At 34.2% G+C, this 22,345-nt stretch overlaps 1 protein-coding gene across 5 annotated transcripts in view; it reads right to left on the bottom strand.

Moving 5' to 3' along the window:
- Positions 1 to 22,345, bottom strand: part of UBR3 (ubiquitin protein ligase E3 component n-recognin 3) — a 172,231-nt gene that overhangs the window by 47,548 nt on the left and 102,338 nt on the right. For 3 of the 5 annotated variants that reach the window (XM_081052767.1, XM_081052770.1, XM_081052768.1), the window contains 6 exons: positions 20,997 to 21,146; positions 19,597 to 19,730; positions 12,299 to 12,409; positions 11,983 to 12,195; positions 9,502 to 9,638; positions 2,408 to 2,493 (listed from right to left, as the gene is read on the bottom strand). In XM_081052767.1, the coding sequence (XP_080908893.1) occupies positions 2,408 to 2,493; positions 9,502 to 9,638; positions 11,983 to 12,195; positions 12,299 to 12,409; positions 19,597 to 19,730; positions 20,997 to 21,146 (831 nt within the window). The remainder of the gene's footprint in view (positions 1 to 2,407; positions 2,494 to 9,501; positions 9,639 to 11,982; positions 12,196 to 12,298; positions 12,410 to 19,596; positions 19,731 to 20,996; positions 21,147 to 22,345) is intronic. The other 2 variants (XM_081052769.1, XM_081052771.1) reach the window with 1 other exon arrangement.

Here is a 22,345-nt window from a genome sequence, read left to right as displayed (position 1 = left end):
CCTTCACCTTTACAATATAGCATGGTGCAATATGGGGTGGAGAAGCACAATTCTGCTTCTGGGATCAGTAGTCCTGGGAAGGGTAAAGAAAAAGGTCAGTCCTTAGGACTCCTAATTTCCTCCTTACCAAAGAGGACACACTTCATGAATGAAGATCTAATTTGAGCACCATCTTTAAAACTGAGGGTAGGGAAGAGGATTTTAATCACATTGCAGAAGAAAGAAGCTGCCCCTGTCCTACGCCAAGCAAGATCGCAAAGTCCCTAATAGTGGAAATTATTATCTATAGTACTTAGCTCCTGGAATAGGCAAATCACAAATGCAGGAAGGCCTGGCTACCTGGGCCACAAAGCATACAACCTTCAGGCAGACTTTAAAGAATAATTAAAGCTACTCCTCTTAGCTCAAATTTTCAAGACACATTCTTACCCCTCTAACCCAGGTCTCCCCAAATTAACAATGTATTTTGCTCCCAATAGGTAAACTATCATTCTTTGGGTATAAATCCTGTCTAACCTCATCTCTTAACAGGTCAAAAAAATGTTAAGTGCTTAAAAAAAAAAAAAAAACTGAGCTGAAAATTAACTTACCTTCTGGATTTCATATAACATACAAAATATTCTATGACTTATAGAGCTGCTTTTATAAATATTAGGATAAATAATGCATAAGCAATTGAACAACAATAAACCATATGAAAATTAAAAACAAAAAACACTATGTTGTATCACCTAAATATATATAATTTTTAGTTGTCAATCATACCTCAATAAAGTTGGGGTGGGGGGTAAGCACATAATTGATAAGGAAAACAAGAAAACGAAAAACAGTATTAACTTATATTTAGGATAAGTTTCATCATGACCTTCTATACTGGGCATACTGTAATCTCTTATTTCCTAAAGGGGGAAATTAATAGAAACGAAAGTTTACAAGTAACTATCAATTTAATCATTTAAATTGACAGTGATAATTGAAGTGGTTTCTGCTAGAATTTTACTACTATTTTTAGGATTCTGAATAAATTCACCATTTACAAGCCTCTGGATAAGTTCTTAAGAGGAAAACAATGAAGTCGAACTTTGAATGTAAAACTGAAATTCCTTTACTAAACACGTTTCAATATAACAGTTTTTGGAATATTATAAACCAATGCCAAAAAAAATAAATTAACAAAAAATAATTTATATAAGTGAAATTATAGTTTCTGCTAATTCAAACAGACTAGAACATAAAACTCCCAAGTATCAACAACCTCCTGTTGAAAACATAACACTAAATCACTGGGTATAAGTAGGACTTAGGAGTACACATCATGGAGACAATAAATATTAAGTACTCAGCAAAAAATTACTTCTAAAATCTTAAACTTCTAGGAATCAGTGACAACGCAAAATAAAATACCAAAATCTGATATAACTATTAAGAATTTTAAAAATAACTCAGTTGAAATTTCACCTAAGTTTGTATCTTGATGTTAGAAATTTCAAGGTATTTTTGATCAGTCCTTTCCTCTGAAGTCATTCCAAAATCACGTATAAATCTTTTTAAAATAATGCACATAGTTTTAAAACAAATATGTACTATAATTTTTAATAGTTACTAACATTTTTAGCACTTAAGAAAATATATTCTTTTCAAAAGCGTACTTTATGTGTTTTCAAGAATTTAATTTCCCATACCAATTACACTAGGGAATATTTTAACCCCAGTGATTTGGGACCAATAATTAGCTATACATGACATTAAATAATATTATTCCTAGTATTCACATTAAGTCTCTAACAATAACAAAATATTTATAACATCAAAACCATGCTACTTTCAGTTCCAAATGACACTTCTCTCAACAATACGCTTACAAAAAATATTGAAGAATCATGCCATTTTTACAATATGAGGTATATTCATAAATAGACGTAATCATACACAATTTTAATACGTTTTAATGTGCACATCAAAATACAGTACAAATGCCTTCCTTCATTAACAGCAGCTATATAGGTTCTATAGGAATTCTTTAGGAATCTTTAGGCAATACAAATTATCTTTATAAAAAGATTTTCTTAAATGCAGACAATGTAAAAATTCTTTAAAAAAGTATATCAGTTTGAGGACAATTATTTATAGCTAAGAAAAATAAATTGTTTTAATTTTGAACCAATGTATGTGTATATCTGATTAATTAGTATGACATTTATTTACTGAGTAATCATAGTATGGAAAGAACTAAATATTCAAGATTGTTCTAAGTACAAGATTAACCATTTAAAGCATATAATCACTATTAAAATTATGCATAACATAAAAAAATTTGAAAACATACCGAAATAACATCACTTTGTATATGCTTTTAAAAACAACATAGTAAAAAATTTTTTTTAATTTAGCACTGTTTAATACTTACTTAAACAAGACCTTTTGCCAGCTGTGCTTGCACCACCTGAACACAAATTGCCTCCTCGATGAATTAATTCAAGTTCCAAATTAGTTCTGTAAGTAAAGCATTAAAATATATATAAATATATACATATTTCAGTCATTAGGCTGAAACAATATTTTTTTTTTATTGATATGTCTGAATCAACCTAAATAATAAAGTTCTTCAACTTTATTATCTGCAAAACTATAGCTTATGCAGTATCAGTAATAATCATATTTTATCTGATATTTAGAAATAAAAAGGGAACAGTTGACCTGTCCTTACTTATACGTTCATATTTACACCTGCAAAATGGCACACATCCAATGTAATTGTTGCAAAATTCCAACTGTTGCCAAATACTAAAAACTAGGCCATGAGGAAAATAACTGCAACACATTTCATAAACCTGCATTAGAATCTGAAGAAAGACTATGTACTTCAACTGTTAGCCACTGAGTAGGTGGTTACCGTTACCTAAGGTCAGACCAATTTTTCTATCAGAGAAATGGTTATTCATTGGAGCTTAGTTGGTATCTAGAAATCAATATTAAGAAACAAAATCACTAACATCAAAGTGACTATGGACAACACATATAATAAACAGCAGTCTCTTTTATGGACTTCTAAAATTAGTTTTATTAAAATATGTTGTATAATTATTGACACTGCTAAACATCAGTGTTGTTCATATAGATCCAAAATTATATTTAGCAGTTATTAGCTTACAGAATAGCAATAATTATTAAATTGACATTTCAAAAATCAAATTCATACAAAATCTAGTTTTTCTTTAAAACATTAATAGTAACATAGCCAATTTTGCCAAAATAATAAAAATTCTGTAATAAATTATGTGTATTTTTACTTCAACAGTACCAGCAAACAGTAAATACATCTTCATTTGCCACAACTAAAACTGAATAAACTTGTTTATATTGAAGATATGCATTTGACAATAATAGTGAGCCATAACCCATCTTAAAAAAAAAAAGGCAGCCAACTTTGAAGCTCACGCTTTGCAAGTGATTTCAAAAAGAACATTTTCCTATTTTATTTAAAACAAAACGCTTGAACTGGTTTTGGTTGTATTTTGAAAACAGAATGTTTTAAAATGTTATTTTTATATATTTATTTTATATATTTACTTATAAATGAAAACTGTTAAAATCATTAATATTCCTAAATCTGTGCCTTTGCAACTACTCATTTCTAAAGGAATGCTTTAATCCTCTCTACTGGGTGGGGAGGGGGAAAAGAAGCAATTTAACATTGATAATATTCCTGCTCAGAGCTCCATCTGGTTGCTGCTGATAAGGGCATCTCTGTGACAAGGGAATTTTCCACCCTTCAGGCGATTTGCATTGCTCACTGAACTTCTAAAAACCTACCAGCAAGGAAGCAGGGACAAGGATTTCTCATTAGTGGACAGAAAACAGGGGAGACCAGCATGTGTGCCTTCATCAAGAGAATATAAATGAAATCAATACATTTTGTTTTCATAAATGTTCTGTCGCCTAATCTGCAGGGGAAAGTTAATGGCTATATTCTCTAATAAAAACTAAGATTGTTAGCTAGTACTTTTAAAAGAGCTAATGGGAACATGATCAATTTTTACAGTCGAATGTTAGAACCAGAACGTCAACTTTTATTTCAGCATAATTTGCAAAAATATTCATTAAACTATGAATACAAGAACAATTCTGTTTATTCAATCATCAAATAAGATACAGTAAAGGATGACAAATAAGTTAGCAGGAATTTGATTTTAAAGAATATTTGAAGGAAAACTACTAAATGTAATTATTTCACGTTATGGTTGGAAGATCTCCTGCACAGAAATCTTCTTTTAAAACAGAAAGATCTTTCTGATTTAAAAAAAATAAAAACTACCTATCCAAAGGGTTAGTATCATGTAATAATATTTAGGGCTTTAAAAATCAATGTCAGAAAAATAAATAAATAAATAAATAAATAAATAAATAAATAAAAATCAATGTCAGAGATCCTAACCATCAGCTTGTTCTTATTTCATTTACAACAAAATTGGCCCTTTAATTTGAGATTTGCTAGAAAATAGGAGACAAATGCATCTCAAAACCCACATCCTATCTTCCCTCACTGTTGAAAATCACAACACAATATTCGATTTCTGCCCTCCTAAATTTGGGATGATGTAAAAATAAATATGTGCTGGGAGCAGTTTTCTGAGCCTTTTTGTTCTTAGAGAAAAGTAGACTCTACTTTCTATATTTTCTAACAAAAATATATTCAAATTAGTTTGGAAGAAAAGAAAGAGAAAATCTCTACATTTGGAAGAAAGAGAGAGGTTGCGTAAAGCCTATCATGGTGGCCACCTAGATATATCCGTATAAAAACTTCTCCAACTATGCTCCAGCTTCTGTTTGCATGATCAGGGTCTGTTTTCTCTTCTCCCCGCCCTCCCTTTTGCACTCACACCTATTTTCAGAGCTATAATTTGAAAAACAAATTTGTATAATTTACACACACACACACACACACACACACACACTCAAACACACAATGGCATAGTGTGGGATCAAGGACTGAGCCTACCATTTGCTGGTTAAGCAAGTTACTCAATTTCTCAGAGAAGTACCTTTATTCATACAATAGCCTATATTACAAAACACACAGCTCAAGCTCTAACCCCTCCAGGAGATGGGGAGCACTAACTCCCTTTCCTTGAGACAGAAAAACAGCACTTCCACATACTTCATATTTCAGTTTGCTTATCTTCCCTTTTGAAGTTCTACAGCACTTTCTCAATGATGCATATTTTTAAAAAACTATACTGGTTTATACATATTAATGTATATTAGCTTTGTCTCTCCCGCTACATTGAATTCCTGGAGAGCAGGAACCATTTCAGATATAGCTTCTAAATCCCTGATGGTACCTAACAAAGTACTCCAAAAATTCTTAGGAATTGAAAATCTTTGTTTTTGATATGTAACCAATGATAAAATTATCTCTAGTCCCTGAAGTTTATTCTCTTTCTTCTGCTGACCCTTCCTTCTAGTCCCTTAAACCCAGTAGTGAATGCAAAAAAAAAAAAAAAAAAAAAAAAGGGAGGGGGGCTAGATTATTTGTTTTCCAAAAGAATTTTTTAGTTTTGAAAGGATTCATAATTTGGTATTTTAGTAAGCATCCCTTTTATTTCTAACAAAATTAGTTTATAAAGTTTGAACTTATAAAGCAACTAATGTATGAAGCAAGGTGCATTCAATCTACTGAGTAGTTTACCCATTTGGATTTAAAGATGTCTCTCAACCTACGTCTCAGTTACTCATGTTTCATCTTCTTTCCATTCCCATGTTTCGCACTATAAACAGGACAAGTGCTGCTCACCATACCTCTAGGCTAAATGTGACCTGAGTCCAACATCCTTGGAAAAATCAATTACTGAAATTCTTGTCATTCATTGCTTCAATAATGAAATAACGAATTGGCACTGATGTGAAGAAAGTTCTCTTTCCCAAAATTAACTTTCCCTAACCCATTTGAATGATATATGCAATAGAATGGTTTTTTGGAACTACATTAAAACTTGAATATAGTGATTTTGATTAATTTTAATACAACAAAAAGATATCATTCTAACAATTTCTTCTCTGCTGCCCTAAGAATATCTTCCAAGCTTTCACCATACAAATAAAATTTAAAACAAAGAGATAAGCAGTGCCCTACCAAAAAAAAAAAAAGCAATAAAACAATTATTAAAGGAAACAGGCTAGTTACCCACTAGAACTAGTAAGAAATATTTTACTTCTTTCTGAACATCAAAAAATTTAAGCTTCCCCCAGAGCAAACAAAATTATTCATTCAGCAGAAATAAATTCAGCTCTGGGAAACTAGGGTTGTATTCCATTCAAATTATTAATGTCAAATAAATAAATTGGAACATCCTGATAAACTATACATTTAAGAATCAAAACAGTTCATTTAAAAGTGGTTCAAAATTAAATTTATTTCTAAAAATTTTACTTACATATTTAAGCATTTTAAATATTGATAAAAATTTTAAAGCCTACCTTTTAGGCATAAAAATAATAAGCTGTAATCATAAATACTTATAAAATAACGTTATATGCTAGGCATAAGATAATTATAAAAATCTGGTTTCCTATCTTGAGAAAATTATATCCTACTCAAATAGGATACAACACACGTTTTCCCTTCAATTCGTGTTTTTGTTTATTCAGTCAATTTGGTTTTTTGTTTTCTTTTTAATGACTGAGTAAAACAGAGAAGGCATGCACTCTCACTGCGAGAAATTTGCAATGGCCTAGTAATTTTAACCAAAGGATAAAGAAGTTTTTAAGGGTTATATATTTTCACTCTCAGAATCATTATGTTGCTACTTAGAGTTTATCATTACAGATCAGAGATGGGTGGGAGGAGAGAGCATATTTTCTCTGTGTCTCTACATACACCCTTAGTAAATAACATCTGACATCTGTCCCTACTTCTCTATGAAAGAGAAAACCCGAAATACGTTGATCCAAAAAGTCTCCCATTATCACAGCAAGCTTTATTCTATAAGTTTTACATCTATATATACGTATATATATTTAAAGTTTTACATATATATATACGGATATATATTTAAACAAAGAAATAGGAATCTATAACTTCCACTAAACTAAATTTAAATCTAATTACTGGATTTATTATACCATAGCCTAATTCCATATATAGATCATTCCCATTCAACCAGGATTTTCTTATAAGGTCAATCCTAAGAAAATCAAAGACATAAATACATAATCAACATGAGAGAGAGAGAGAGAGAGAGAGAGAGAGAGAGAGAGAGAGAGAGAGGTCAGGGGCTACATAATGACATTTCAGTCAACGACAGACTGCATATACGACAGTGGTCCCAGGAGATAATGGGGCTGAAAAATTCCTATTGCCTAGTAACATAGCTGTCCTAAAATCTTGGTACAACGCATTCATTACTCACATATTTGTGGTGATGCTGGTGTGAACAAACCTACTGCACTGCCAGTCGTATAAAAGGAGAGCACATACAATTATGGACAATCTATAATACTTGATAATGATAATAAATAACTATGTTACTGGTTTATGTATTTACTATACTACACTTTTTATCCTTATTTTAGAATATATTCTTTTTACTTATAAAAAAGTTTTGTGTAAAACAGTATGCTACATTATACTGGCAACCCCCTCATATATCTCATGTTTGCCACATGCATTGATGGCATCATTTCTCTTGTGCTTGATTCAATCTCATGTTTGTACATGCTACACAGGCTTGTAGCCTAGGAACAACAGGCTATACCATACGGCCTAGGTGTCTTGTCGGCTATACCATCTAGGTTTGCGTAAGTACACTCTATAATGTTCACACAATGAAGAAACCGCCTATCAAAGCATTTCTCAGAATGTATCCTCATTGTTAAGCAGTGCATGACTGTGTATGCGTGTCTACTCGTGTACACACACACACACACACCAGAACTGAGTTGCTCTATAGTCATCCAAATCTTCTATGACATTATTACCACAATATTGTACACAAGTTTTGTAAAACCCTGAAACCTCTGAAAATTAAACTATGTTCTATTTAGTTTTCATATAAAGTATATTTTATTCAACGTATGCAATTGTTAACTCTCCAGAGACAAAATGTTAAGTTGACTGTTTTATCTTCCCCCAAATCGTTCTGGATAAATAATAACAGTAATCTAGGAACTGAAGACTAGCAAGTTATTTCCCAATCCATTTTATCCTTTTACATCAATCCATGCCCAGCATTTTCATTCTCAGACCAAAGACTAATGTTTCCTTATCTTGAGCTCTACCATGCTTGCTGCAATTCTTCTTAAATCTGGTTCAGTTTTTCCTGGGTTCTAAAGACTACATATACTTCATTTACCCTTTTGTCATCCTCTGCTCCAGGAATGGGGCAAAGAGAAGAGCCATGATGAACTGCATGCATATATGACCTATAAAAGCTAAACACAGGAGAAGAAAAAGGACAATGGAAATTGAAAAAACACTAGACCTCAACTCAAGAGATCTGACTGAGTTTGAGTCCTACTCTGCCACTGATTTGCTGCATGATTTCCACTTACATTATCTCTTTAAATCTTGCCTACTTCAACAGTACTTGGACAAAATACAAAGTATGCTCCTAGAGATATCCAGGGGTGTATAGTATCAGTTCTGGCAGACTGTGTTTATAAGTTCTTAATTGTGCCTATTTCTCCTCTATTTACTTCTTTTATGGTTCCCCATTTTTATTCAATTAAGTTTTCTAAAATTCCTATTTGGGACTATTTCTTAGGTATTGAACACCTACTCAGTTGAATAGACTAATCCTACCTAATCTGAAAGATGAGAATTACTTACCTCTGCTTTCTTGAGCCCCTAGACAGCTACTACTAGAGCCTCAGAACGGCCTGATGTCATGTGTCCTCTCCCTTACCTGTTTTTCTGAACCACCTGTAGTCTTCCAGGATATTATATCTTTCACTAGCTTAAAACAAACAAAATAAGTTCTTCTGACTGTTCTTATTTTTTAAATAGTGTTTAACACATTACAATGCTTTAGTTCTCAGTATTATCACTTTTTGATAGAACTTGAATAGTGATTTCATAATACCACCCTTGATATACTGTCAGACAATTAAGTTCAGAACTTTCCACCATGTATTTACAGTGGAAAGCACATGGTGGAAGTTCGTGAACTTAAGTGTCTGACCTCCGTATAATACTCACATACTTTGGCGTAGGTATCTGTCTCAAAATATTAATAATATATTTTTTCCCACATACGCTATAATGCTTAATAACACTTTATCCAGTATTTCATTCAAATAAACTTCTCAAAAAATGAAGGAAAACTATACTTTCATAGTCCTTCTAGGAGGTTCTAAAACTAGTCATAATTTCAACCAACATTAAAATATCCTTTCTTCAAATAAATATGAATGACAATAAAACAAAAAAACAACTAATAATAATAATAAGTAAATATAAAAGTATATACTATAAAAAAAAAAGTATATGCTATATATACATACCTAGCAACAGAATACATAAAGAGAAAATCATTGTCTGGTGAACCTGGGGTCTTGCTATAGTCTCTGTATTTCTTCTGAGTAGTATTTTTGATATCTTTCATTACAGATTCCATTTCTTTACTTAAGTTGGTTTCTGACTGTAAAAAATACAAACAAAAATATAAAGTTTATTTATACTCATTTTCTCTAATAGTCTAACACTACAGTGTTTATTTTATCATATAAACATATTAGAAAATTAAAGTTAAAAAGTCAAAATAGATGTACATTAGTTATCTACTACAAATATATTCAGTGCACAAAGATAAAACAGATCAAGAAATATTTTCTCTTATTTTAGGGATCTTTTATCCTAATTCTGTGTTGTGACTGGTACCACTAATAACCCAACACTGAATTAACCACACAAACTATATTTTAAACAAATGAACAGATGTTATTAAAATAATTTTTTAAATAATATTTAGAACAGTTACCATGTTTATTAAAACCTGACTTTAATTTATGTTTATTTTTCAAAGATGAATATTGATGTCCCTTACTTTAAGCCTATTTTAAACATATAAAAACTTAGATTTACAAAAGAAGAAAAAAAAAATCACAGACTCTAAAATTAGCCTTCAACTGAAAAAAGGAACTGTCAGGAGATAATTCTTTCTGAGTAGCTTTAAACTATGAATTTCCATTTCAAAAGTCAAATATGCAGTTTTCATAAATTTACCACATAAACCAAGCATAGGATCTTCTCTCAAGGATCATGTCATAATCCATAATTAAGGTGAAATGTTTAAAAATTTGAATCAAATAAATCCTACTGGATGGGATAAAAGATGGGTTCACACCAAATCCCACAGTAAAATAGACTCACTTAAGGTGAATGGGTCAATTAAGTACACAATATTTTATCTCTCTACTACACACACATACACAAGTGTGTGTGTAAATCTATAATTACATATAAAGTGTGTGTGTGTGCGTGTGTGTCTCCATCTAAATATATCATCTTAATTCTAATATACCTAATAAGCACATTTTTAAATGATTAGACTGTTTTACATTGCAAGATTCATATATATCGGGGATGCCAAAAAAACGTATACACATTTTAAGAGATGCTACCTATGTATTACTTTTCGAAGTTGAATTGAATTATGGTAGCAATGCATAGTATGACGTTCGCTCAAAAATGGCATTAATCAAATGAATGCTAGTATCACCATGTGACAGGCAGGACAGTCAAAGAAAATGGTGGAAGCATGGTTGTTCGAGGAGCGCAAGACCATTTTGAAGTGGTATTTGAAATTCGAGAACGTTGTGGAAGTACGACAATGGAGGCATGAGTATGCAACAGAACCTCCAACACGCCTAACAATTACACACATTCCTGATAAGCTTGAGGCACATGGTGCTGTGTGAAGAAACTGAAATATCATGCACAGCGATACAAGTGGACACTTTGGTCAATGTTTCTCAAGCAGTAGTTCGCCATAATCAGAAGTATCTAGAGGCTGATGGTAACCACTTTGAGCACCTCTTATAATTGCAGAAGTCAAACGTGACTTGTATTCATCTTTTGTTATCAGTACATATTATTACAATTTTAATAGATTTTCCTTTCTTAAAATGTGTATACTTTTTTTTAGCACCTTCTGTACATAATTTATTTGTTTGGCTTTGTTTGTAATATTTCAAAATCTTGAAAAAAAGTCTAATCATATCTAATGATCTGAATTTCATGATCTGGAAAATAATATATTAAAACTATAAAAGGGCTGGCCCGGTGGCTCGGGCAGTTGGAGCTCCGTGCGCGTAACTCCGAAGGCTGCCGGTTCGATTCCCACATGGGCCAGTGGGCTCTCAACCACAAGGTTGCCAGTTCAACTCCTCGAATCCCACAAGGGATGGTGGGCTGGGCCCCCTGCAACTAAGATTGAACATGGCACCTTGAGCTGAGCTGCCTCTCAGATGGTTCAGTTTTTTGGAGCACATCCTCTCAACTACAAGGTTGCCACTTCGATTCCTCGAGTCCCACAAGGGATGGTGGGCAGTGCCCCCTGCAACTAGCAAAGGCAACTGGACCTGGAGCTGAGCTGCGCCCTCCACAAATAAGACTGAAAGGACAACAACTTGAAGCTGAACGGCACACTCCACAACTAAGATTGAAAGGACAACAACATGACTTGGAAAAAAAACATCCTGGAAATACACACTGTACCCCAATAAAGTCCTGTTCCCCTTCCCCAATAAAAAATCTTTAAAAAAAAAAAAAAAAGAACTTTAAAAATTTAGACTAAGGAAAAGTATAGCCTTTGGTAATAATTTGTTCTCTTATGCTCGTTTTTGTTTTAATAACCATAAACTAGAGAAAAACCTCAAAAAACAATTTCTACTAAATGTATAAAGGTCCAGAGTAATTTAGAAACAGAATGACAACAAAAGCTGGAAAGTAGAACTGAGTTAACCAGGATATGTCTGTCTTACACTGATGCTTACTGGGAAAGCTCCCGGCCGTCCCTGCAGCTCCTCCACTTCCTTTATAAGATCTTGTATGTTTTTGTTACTAGGACGTTGCCACAGGTTATTTTCCACATTGTTTCCAGGATAACACGGAAGAACACTGTTCGCAAACTGCCTGCAGAGAGGACACGTGAACTCTCCTTTATCCACTGAGAACCCCTGAAGAACCTGGTCATTCTAAAAGATGAAATAAACATACAGATGTATAATGCACACCTTTACAAAAAACAAAAGTTACACCATTGCATTTTTCAAGAAATAAACGAACCAATTAACTTACCCGTAATGATTCCATGTAAGATTTATGACAATCTATATGTAATGTGTGACCACAGGTTTGTACATAAACACCTCCTTCCCAGCCAATTGATACTGCCAAGAGACAAGAACTCTTTAAAAAAAAAAAAAAAAAGACAAAATACAATTAATTTTAAAGAAGCATAAATATATCTAAATATATCCACATAAAACGTTTCATATTGTCATACGAATGGGAACTTTGCATTTTTGTGACATAAAGTAACACCTGACTTGACAGCCCTAAGGCAATATCTTTAAACTAGAAACACCATAAAGTTTTAGCTTCCAAATATCTATGCTCATAATGAAGGAGAATAATTATGAAGCAGCGTTTCTCCACCTCATAAAATGCAAGCTATCAGTATTATACTGTAATTCAGTATAAGCTATACTGCTGTTGATTATTTTACCTGTTTTATATGGAACTTAGTTTCTTTGTGACATCTGACATTAACAACTTCCTTCTTAAAGTGCCTATTTCCCTCTGGCTTCCATAATGCAACTCTTTTTTTGGTCCCACTTCTTTAGCCATTTGGTTTAGGTCTCCTTTTAAGACTTCTTTCTTCGCCTGCCCCTCCAATGTTTATATTCCTCAAGATTCTATTCTTAATGCTACTCTCTTCCCATAAAAACTATTCTCCCTGAGTGATTTAATCGGTACATCCAACTACCTCCAAGACTGGATCTCTTGCCTGACTGACAGTTACAAATAGTTAGTTGCCAGAAATCTCCAGTTTGACATCTCTCAGATAACAAAAAAATCAATGTATCAAAAACTTGTCATTTTCTCCATGAAGCTTCCTTTTCCTCTTGGTTTAAAAACTCCACAATCTATTTAGTCACCAAATCAGAAAGTTAAGAGTTATTCTACATCACACCCATTCCTTGACACCAGTTTTAATTCCCAAATCACACAAATTCTATCTAATAAATAACATGATTTTTGGCCTCTCCTCTTTATTCCCACTATAAAATTCAAGTATCATTTGTTGGGGGAAGGGGTTTCTTATATAAAGTTTAACTGATCACTTTAACTCTGATTTCTTCTCTCCATGATGCGTCCTCTAACTATCTCTCCAAAGCACAAATCTGGTTATAAGAATAACCAAAGATGACCAAGATGGCGCAGTAGGTAAACGTTGTGTTTACCATCTCTCACAACCACATCAAAATTACAATTAATGTACAAAACAACCATTATTGAGAATTGCCTAAAATCAAGCTGAAGTCCTTAGTCCTTTCAACTAAGGACATGCAGAAGAAGCCACCTCCAGACTGGTAGGAAGGTCAGAGACGGGAACAAGCTGGTCCCACACTCGTGTGTGACCATTAAAGATCAGGAGGGTTATTTTGGCTGTGGGGGTCCCTTCTAATCCCCTAAAAGAGCGAGAGATACTAGCCCCATCCCAGCCCAGGGTTCCAGTGCTGGGGAGAGAAGTCCCCATAATTTTTGAGTGTGAAAAACAGTGGAGACTGCGGCTGAGAGAGACAGGCACTCCTCTTAAAGGGACCCAGCGAGGACTTAACCACTAGTGGAATCACTCACTTCACTCTGAGCTCCAGTGCTGGGGCAGCAGCTAGAAAGGCAGCAGGGACAAATAGTGGGAAATTGAATTGTCTGGCTTGGGACCAGGGCTGGAGAGGCAGCTTTCTCCTGGAAAGGGGGCGACTATGCCCTACCCTCACGATTTGAGACCTGGCCCAACCCAACTTTTAGGCACACCCAGGCTGCTTTCAGTGTCTTTCTCACGCAGACCACCTGCCTTGGTTCAAGCTGCACTTTCCTTGGATCTCTCAAAGGTTGGCAAAACCCAGACAAGCAGCCTCTGGCTTGAGCGTGTCCTGTACCTCTGGCTGAGCAGCCCTAAGCCGGCACTAGTGGCAGCTGGCCTTGGTTCGTGGCTTGGCCTCTCACAGGCACTTCCAAACACAGCATGGGTAGCAGACATCTGCAGATTTCTTTCTGGCTCCCACTGGGTGGCCCCGGGTGGGGCACAGGCTGTGGTTGAAGTAGACCTACAGCAGATCCCCTTCAAGGTGGTCCTGGGGCTGGCGCCCGCCCCCAGTGACCAGCTTCAAGATGAGATGGAGCATCACCTAGCCGTCTCCAAGTACGACACTCCCAAGGGGCAGACTGGGCAGGTACTCCTGCTGAGGCACTTCCTGCTCTGTAGGGTCAGCCCCTGCACAACAACCCTTCCACTGTAGTCAAAGCCAGTACTTACCACCACTGAGCCCAGGATCAGTCCCTCACATTGATGTGCAATTATCAACCAAGGCTCAACTACAAGAGGAGGGCACACACAGCCCACACAGGGGACACACCTGGAGTGCGTGGCTCAGGTGACCATAAAGACTGCGCCACTGAACCCCAGAGCACACCTACTATATAAGACCATTCTACTAAGACTGGAAGACATAGCAGCCCTACCTAATACATAGAAACAAACACAGGGAGGCAGCCAAAATGGGGAGACAAAGAAACATGTCCCAAATAAAAGAACAAAACAAAGCTCCAGAAAAAGAACTAAGCAAAACGGAGATAAGTAATCTATCAGATGCAGAATTCCAAACACTGGTTATAAGAATGCTCAATGATCTCAGGGAGAACAACAGAGAGACAGGAAGCAACAAAATGGAGATGAAAACCATAAAAAAGAATGAGTCAGAAATAAAAGATACAATAACGGAAATGAAGAATATATTACAGGGAACCAGTAGTAGATTAGATGAAGCAGAAGATCCAACCAGTGATGTAGAAGACAAGGTAGTAGAAAACACCCAACCAGGAGAGCAAAAAGAAAAAAGAATCCAAAAAATTGAGGAGAGTTTAAGGGGGTCTGGGACAATACCAAGCATACCAACATTCGCATTATAGGGGTACCAGAAAGAGAAGAGAGAAAGCAAGAAATTGAAAACCTATTGAAGAAATAATGACAGAAAACTTCTCTAGCCTGGTGAAGGAAATAGACATTCAAGCCCAGGAAGCACATAAAGTTCCAAACAAGATGAATCCAAAGAGGCCAACACCGCGACACATCGTAATTAAAATGCCAAAGGTTAAATACAAAGAATCTTAAAGGCAGCAGGAGAAAAGCAGTTAATTAACTACAAGGGAGCCCCCATACGACTGAAAGCTGATTTCTCAACAGAAACTTTGCAGGCAAGAAGGGATTGGCAGGAAATATTCCAAGTGATGAAAAGCATTGACATGCAACCAAGATTACCTATCAAGGCTGTCATTTAGAATTGAAGGACAGACAAGGAGCTTCCCAGACAAGAAAAAGCTGAAGGAGTTCATCACCACCAAACCAGTATCACAAGAACTCTTAGAGGGATTACTTTAAGATGGGAGTGGGAATAAGGACGGGTGAAAGGGGAACGGACTAAGAAGAACAAACCGGGTGTTGTACAATAGTCATGGGGATGTAAGTTATAGCATAAGGAATATAATCAACAATATTATAATAACTAGGTATGGTGCCAGATAGGTACTAGACCTATCAGGGTGATAGATGGGAATGGGGTTGGGGTCAGGATGAAAAGGTGAAGGCATTAAGAAATACAAATTAGTAGTTAATACAGTATGGGGAATATAATCAACAATATTATAAAGATCATGTAAGGTGCCAGATGGGCACTGGACTTATCAGAGGGATCACGTCATAGACTGTGTAGATACCTGACCAATGCGCTGTACAATTGAAGAGCTGAAGTAGAATAGTATTGAATGTCAACTATAACTAAATATATAGGTATGTATAGTCACGGGATGTAAAGCACAACATAGGGAAGATAGTCGATGGTATTGTAACAGCTATATAAGATGTCAGAAGGGGAGTAGCCCGGGGGGTGGGTTATCACTTTATGAGGGGTTTAAATGTCTAACTACTACGTTGCTTTGTACACCTGAAACTAATTTTTTTAATTAAAAAAAGAAAAAAAGAATAACCAAAAAAAGTGCCTTAACATTTACAAGGGTTTAATTTAATATACAATAAAGAAGGGAAACAAATTATATAAGCCCACTACATACTCATTTGAAATTTGTTTTAAAAGTTAGTTGCTTCTATCTCCTCTTTCTCTTACATCTTCAACTTCTTTTTCTCTGCTAATTCCTTCCCTTTAACCTATAAACAGGCTTAGGCATTTCCTCCTAAAATAATTTTCTTAAGTTTTCATTTGGCTTCTGTGAAATAGCACTGGGGCCTGAATTGGAGTTTACACTCTAAATAGATGGCCAAGCCAGAGCAGTACTAGTAGGCATAAGGTGGAACATGAGTGAAAGCATAGATGGAAGATTTGAGAGCCATAAAAACTGAATAAACCTTTAAATTTTATTTTTATGTTAGAAATTTATACAATGCAATGTAAAATGACCAAATCATCCTTAAACAATAGTAAACAAAGTTCCAATATTAAATCAAGACTCTTTGTGAGCATCTAAAAGTTGGCAATATTACAGTGCAAAATGCCTTCGCAGAGGATTTAAATATGTGCAGCAGCACAAATCAAATACTCACAGCAGGTGAGCTAGCTTCTACTGTTACAAATCAGAAAAGCAACAGGAGACCTGCTCATCTCTGTTTTATGATTTGGAGCCACTTAAAGTAGATGCAGATTTCGGTATTAGATCATTGTAGAACGATTAGTAGTAAGCTAATAAACAAGCTGCTCTCTTTGGCAACGTATTATAAAAATGCAATTAATCTTTCTTTTTTAAAAAAGCAGTTAGCTTTTAAAACTGAAAAAGTCAGTCATTTGTTAATGTAACTGTTAGTTGTCTTATTTGAATCTGCTAGAGGGGGAAAAAAGCAGGAAAACATTTACCAATGTGAGACTAATAACTTAGGAAGACTTCAATGATGTTTCCACTGCTGTGCTAAGTGTTTAACATTGAATCTTCACAGCCTCAACATTTATTAAAACCTCACACAGTAAGTGGTGTTATCCCCTTTTACAAAAAAGGAATGAAAAGTTTACCAAGATCACTCTGTTATAAATGGTAGAGCCTAAGTTCAAACTCAACTCTGACTCCAAAGCTCAGTTTCCTCCCTTATTTTGTCTTCTCTCTCATATATAACACTTCCAGTTTCAACAGTAACTGTACGGTCTTACATGGCTAAAATTCTACATGTCAACTCTAAAATGTATTCATTAGATCTGAAGAGAACAAATACACAGTTTAATTCTCTACTGGGTATCAGCGCCCACTGATAGTAACTCTTGTCCTCTATACATCTGTCTGGCTACCAAGCTGTTGTACTCTTTGCTAGAGTAATTTCAATAAAAAATCCAATAATCATCTATAACATATACAGCACATACTAGCCCCTTTTATAGGGGGCTATAAAACGAATATATAAAATGCCCTTAGACTTCCAAAGGCACAGTCCAAGAAGCACACCATATATACATAAAATAACCATTATCAAAGTACACAAAAGTTGTAATATAGGAATAAAATCTCACAATCACTAACAAAAACACAACACAGATTCAGTCCAGTTCAGATTTCAGTTCAGAGCCTTTTTATTCAAAAAAATGAATTGTTTCTAGAAATGAGTAAGTATTCTGGCTGAAAGAAAGAGATACCCTACTTTTTCTCTCCTTTATTAGATCTCCCCTTCCCTCAAAATTGTTCTTAAATCTGGACAAAATTTTGATTGAATCAAGTCATTTTTCTTTAACATTTGGCTTTAGGATTTATCGTTATTCATTTACTCTAAAGTGATTCAAAATGATAAAATTAAAACCAGGATTATGGCAAGAAAATAAAATCTAAATAAAGGTGGTAGTAAATTTCTGTAAAAGCATAACTTAGCACACTTTCATCATTTTCTTCAAAATGAAGATATTTATCAGTCTCTGATGAATAAATATACACACGCCGCAAAAAATTCAAAGAAACAATAAAAAGTAAAAACTGCGAATTTGTGTGTGTATACATGCATACATATATGTATGTGCACACACGCACACACACACACACACACACACACACACACAGGTTTCTTTTTCCAAATAATAATTTCATTGTAAAGCCTCTGAAAATATATGGAAGCATCGTCCTCATTACCTAATCAAACAAGCTACCTTATAAAGCCTAACACCTCAGCCCTCCTAAATGGGTAAGCTTGAATACTAAAACCACCACTTTACATTTATACTTACTTTTATTATGTGTAAAGTGATCTAAAGAAATGAAAGATCATTACGAGCCCTATATTACAGATGAGAAAATTGAGTCTTAGAGTGTTTCCATGGCCAAGCTCAAATTATTAAGAAATGACAGAATCAAGACCAAACCCCAGTTTCTCTGAACTGGGACTCTTTCTACGCTACATAACACCTCCTTAATTAGAGCCATCATCTTTTCCATAATCTACCCAAAATTTTCTCCTCTGTCCAGACCACTGAACCACACTCTACTCTCTTATCACTCATCAGTCACTGTGTATTCAAATTAAGTATTCTGTCTTCTACCTATCCTACTAGTTTCTTCCATTTAACCCAGTGCATATGGGCAAGAGAAAAATTGTACTTGGAAATCTATCAAGATAATCATCTCATACGAGTTAACTTCAAATAATGCTTCACTTTACATTTTAAGTACTTTAAATTATTATCATATGCTTACTTAATTCAAGACACATCCAAGAAACAACAGGTGAAAGGAAACCCCATTTGATAAGCCAGTCAGGAAACATTAAAAATGGTACAGAAAATTTATGCAGAAATGAATATCGCTGCTAAACAAACAAACAACAAATAAATAAATAAATCTGATCTTCCAAGACTTATGACACCTGAGTGTTAGATTCCCCAGGTGCAAAGAGCTGGAAAAAAAACCTACCAAGTTCACAAGAAACCAGAGTCCATGAATTAAACCTGCCCCTACTTTACATTTAAAAAGTATCATAATGAGATTTTATTGTATATCTTTAAATGAAAGTAAAAGAATGAGGCAAAAATCTTCATAAAATATTCATACCATATCTAAAAGTTTTCATAGAGTTAATACTTATCATTTTATTGAATTGAATTTGTATACCTCACAACAAACAACATTTAAAATAAAAGTACATTTATATCCTGAAACTTTTACTTGTAACAGAATTCCATTTCTTTACTATTCACATATTAATTTTTTTCCTAATAAAATTCCAGATTCCAAATTAGAATGACATTTGGTAGAAGAAAAACTATAAAACTCTGGAGAGAAATAACTATCAATTATGCAGACAAAAACACTATTTGATTAAAAAGGATACTTACATCCTTAAAATATCGCTGTAACAATGAAAGCCTCACATCATGAACTGCTGCACATGTGTCCCAAGGGTAAATCTGCTCCTCTTCAGAGATAGGCAACTTTTTTGGCTCAACATTGTCACGACACTGCCCCAAAACTATATTAACAACAGAGATAAGAGCTTATTAAATAACCAATATATACACATGATTCACCAAGAAAAGCTGAGTTATTTACCACCAGCTACACTAATATTTTCACTATTACAATATTTTTAAAGACCTAAAAAAGTGGTATTCTAGTTTCCTTCTACAGAGTAAAAAAAGCTTCAAATATGTCAATATTTTTTAATGGTTTCAGATGTACAAAACAACACAGTGATTAGACATTTACAAGCCTCACAAAGTGATAACCCCAACAAGTCTATTACCCATCTGACACCGTACCTAGTGATCAGAATATTATTGACTATATTCCCTCTGCTGTACTTTACATCCCCCTATTTTTGTAATATTATAGCTGACATTCAATATTATTTTATGTTAGTTTCAGGTGTACAGCACAGTGGTTAGACATTTATATGATTTGTGAAGTGATCCCCCCATTCAGTCCAATATCCATCTCACACTATACTCATATTCCAGATTTAATTGTTTTAGAGTGCTGCTCAAGTATTTTATTTCTTTTTTTGATCTTCTGTCTAGCTGTTCTATTCATTATTGAAAGTGGAGCACTGAAGTCTCCAACTGTTATTATAAAACTATTTCTCCCCTCAGTTCTGTTCATGTCTGCTTCATATATTTTGGGTCTCTGCTGTTTTGTGTGCATATATTTATAACTGTTGTATCTTATAACCCTAATCCCACCTCAAAATACTTCAGTATGGGACAGGATGAAGGGCATTCAGACAAATCCTTCAAACTAAAAAAAAAGAAAAAAAAATCTGTTAACTATAGATTGGCTAACATATCAATTAGCAGGCTGTTTCAAGAATGACTGCTTCTAGTAACTCAAGATATAAGGGCAAAGCTACCTGAATATGCCTAATATAGTTAAAATATTTCAGCTGAGACTATTTCTGGGCTTAAAATGCTTCCAGATTTTAGAACAATTAAATGGCCAAGAACACTGAACTCAGTTATTGACCACCTAACATTGGTGATATACCATCACATTTTAAGGAAAAACAATGTGTAACATATAGACAGATCTCTCTGTTAAGGGCTTCTTCCAACACTCATGTCCAAAAAAGTAAGATAAAACCTGATTAAGAAACTTTGCTATACAGATCTAAATCGATCCTTCCTATATAGACCTACAGTTATATCTGAATAAAGATATAACTTTCATTCAATACAAGTACTTGTTAATTTGTTGTACATACTTTGTCTCTAAAATGTTCCCACTGAAAAACTGATTTTACCTGAGGATGCTTGTAACAGTACAACCAATCCTGTAGGTCGGTCTTCAGAGGAGGGGCCACTCTGTCCACAGATAACACAATCATATACTGCCTCAGAAACTTGTGGTTCTGCTGTAGCAATCTCCATAGGAATATCGTTCTCAGGAGAATCTGAGGAGAAAAATCTCTCTTCAATCAAAATGTGAAAAATATCAAATCCAAATAATTTTGACCTTCAATACCAATAACATTAAAATAGTAGTAAAATTATGGGGAAAAATACCTTGCTAAAATAAAATGTTTACTCAGCAAAAGACAAAAAAATGCAGAGTTGATATAATTAAAGACTTTAAATAATACATGGTCAAACACACTTCTGATATTGTATCATTCCCATATAAAATTGAAACAAAAAAACACGAAGTCAAAGACATTTGTATCAAAAAAACCTTTAAAATATTATAATTTAAGGAAATTAGGTGGAAATTGTGTTTTCATTTTCTTTGAGGTATCTCAGAAGGGGAATTTAATATTAATAAATAATAACATTACAGTTCTTGTAAATAAATGGCAATAAATATTAGGAGATGAAAGAGGAACAAACTATTTCTCTTTTACTTTCAATTCTAGTGATTATATGTTAGTCGTAATTATCAATATATTTATTTATGAAGTGAATTCCTTTAGACATGATGACCATATACGAGTATATTAAAGCAAAACTGTTATAGAAAATAACAGTAACCCTCTGGTAATATGATACCATTAATAACAAGACATAAAACACTGAATTTAAGATACAGATTCTTAAATTCATGAAGATCAGTGATATTGTCCACAGTGGCAAAGATATAGGTAGAAGGGATTGAGAAGACCAGGGAAACCGGAGCGATTTATGAGTTGTTTAAAAGATGGAGGCAGGGGCAGCTGGTTAGCTCAGTTGGTTAGAGTGTGGTCCTCATAACACCAAGGTTGCCTGTTCAATTCCCACATGGGCCACTCACTGTGAGCTGCGCCTTTCACAACTACATTGAAACAACTACTTGACTTAAAGCTGATGGGTCCTGGAAAAACTATGAAACCCTGTGCAACAATAAAGTATTATCTCTTAAAAAAAAAAATGGAGGCATATCTAAATAAATATGTAAAACTACATGACAAAACAGAAAAAGATGTCAAGTTTAGATATGTTTTAATATCTAAGAAGTCATGCAGATAAACATGTATCTGATAGTTATTAAGAGCAACTGAGAGGAAAAGTGGCAGAAACCTAAAGTACAACTTTGGATAATGCCTAGCATTGATGGAAACAAAAAAAGAAGCCAATAAAGAAATCAGAGGAAAAAACAATCAACAATACATAATTAGAA

Source organism: Rhinolophus hipposideros (genome assembly GCF_964194185.1).
Source record: "Rhinolophus hipposideros genome assembly, chromosome: 6".
In the NCBI taxonomy this organism is placed as follows: domain Eukaryota; kingdom Metazoa; phylum Chordata; class Mammalia; order Chiroptera; family Rhinolophidae; genus Rhinolophus; species Rhinolophus hipposideros.
Note: the sequence above shows the minus strand (reverse complement) of the source record. Positions and strands in the feature narration are given on the sequence as shown.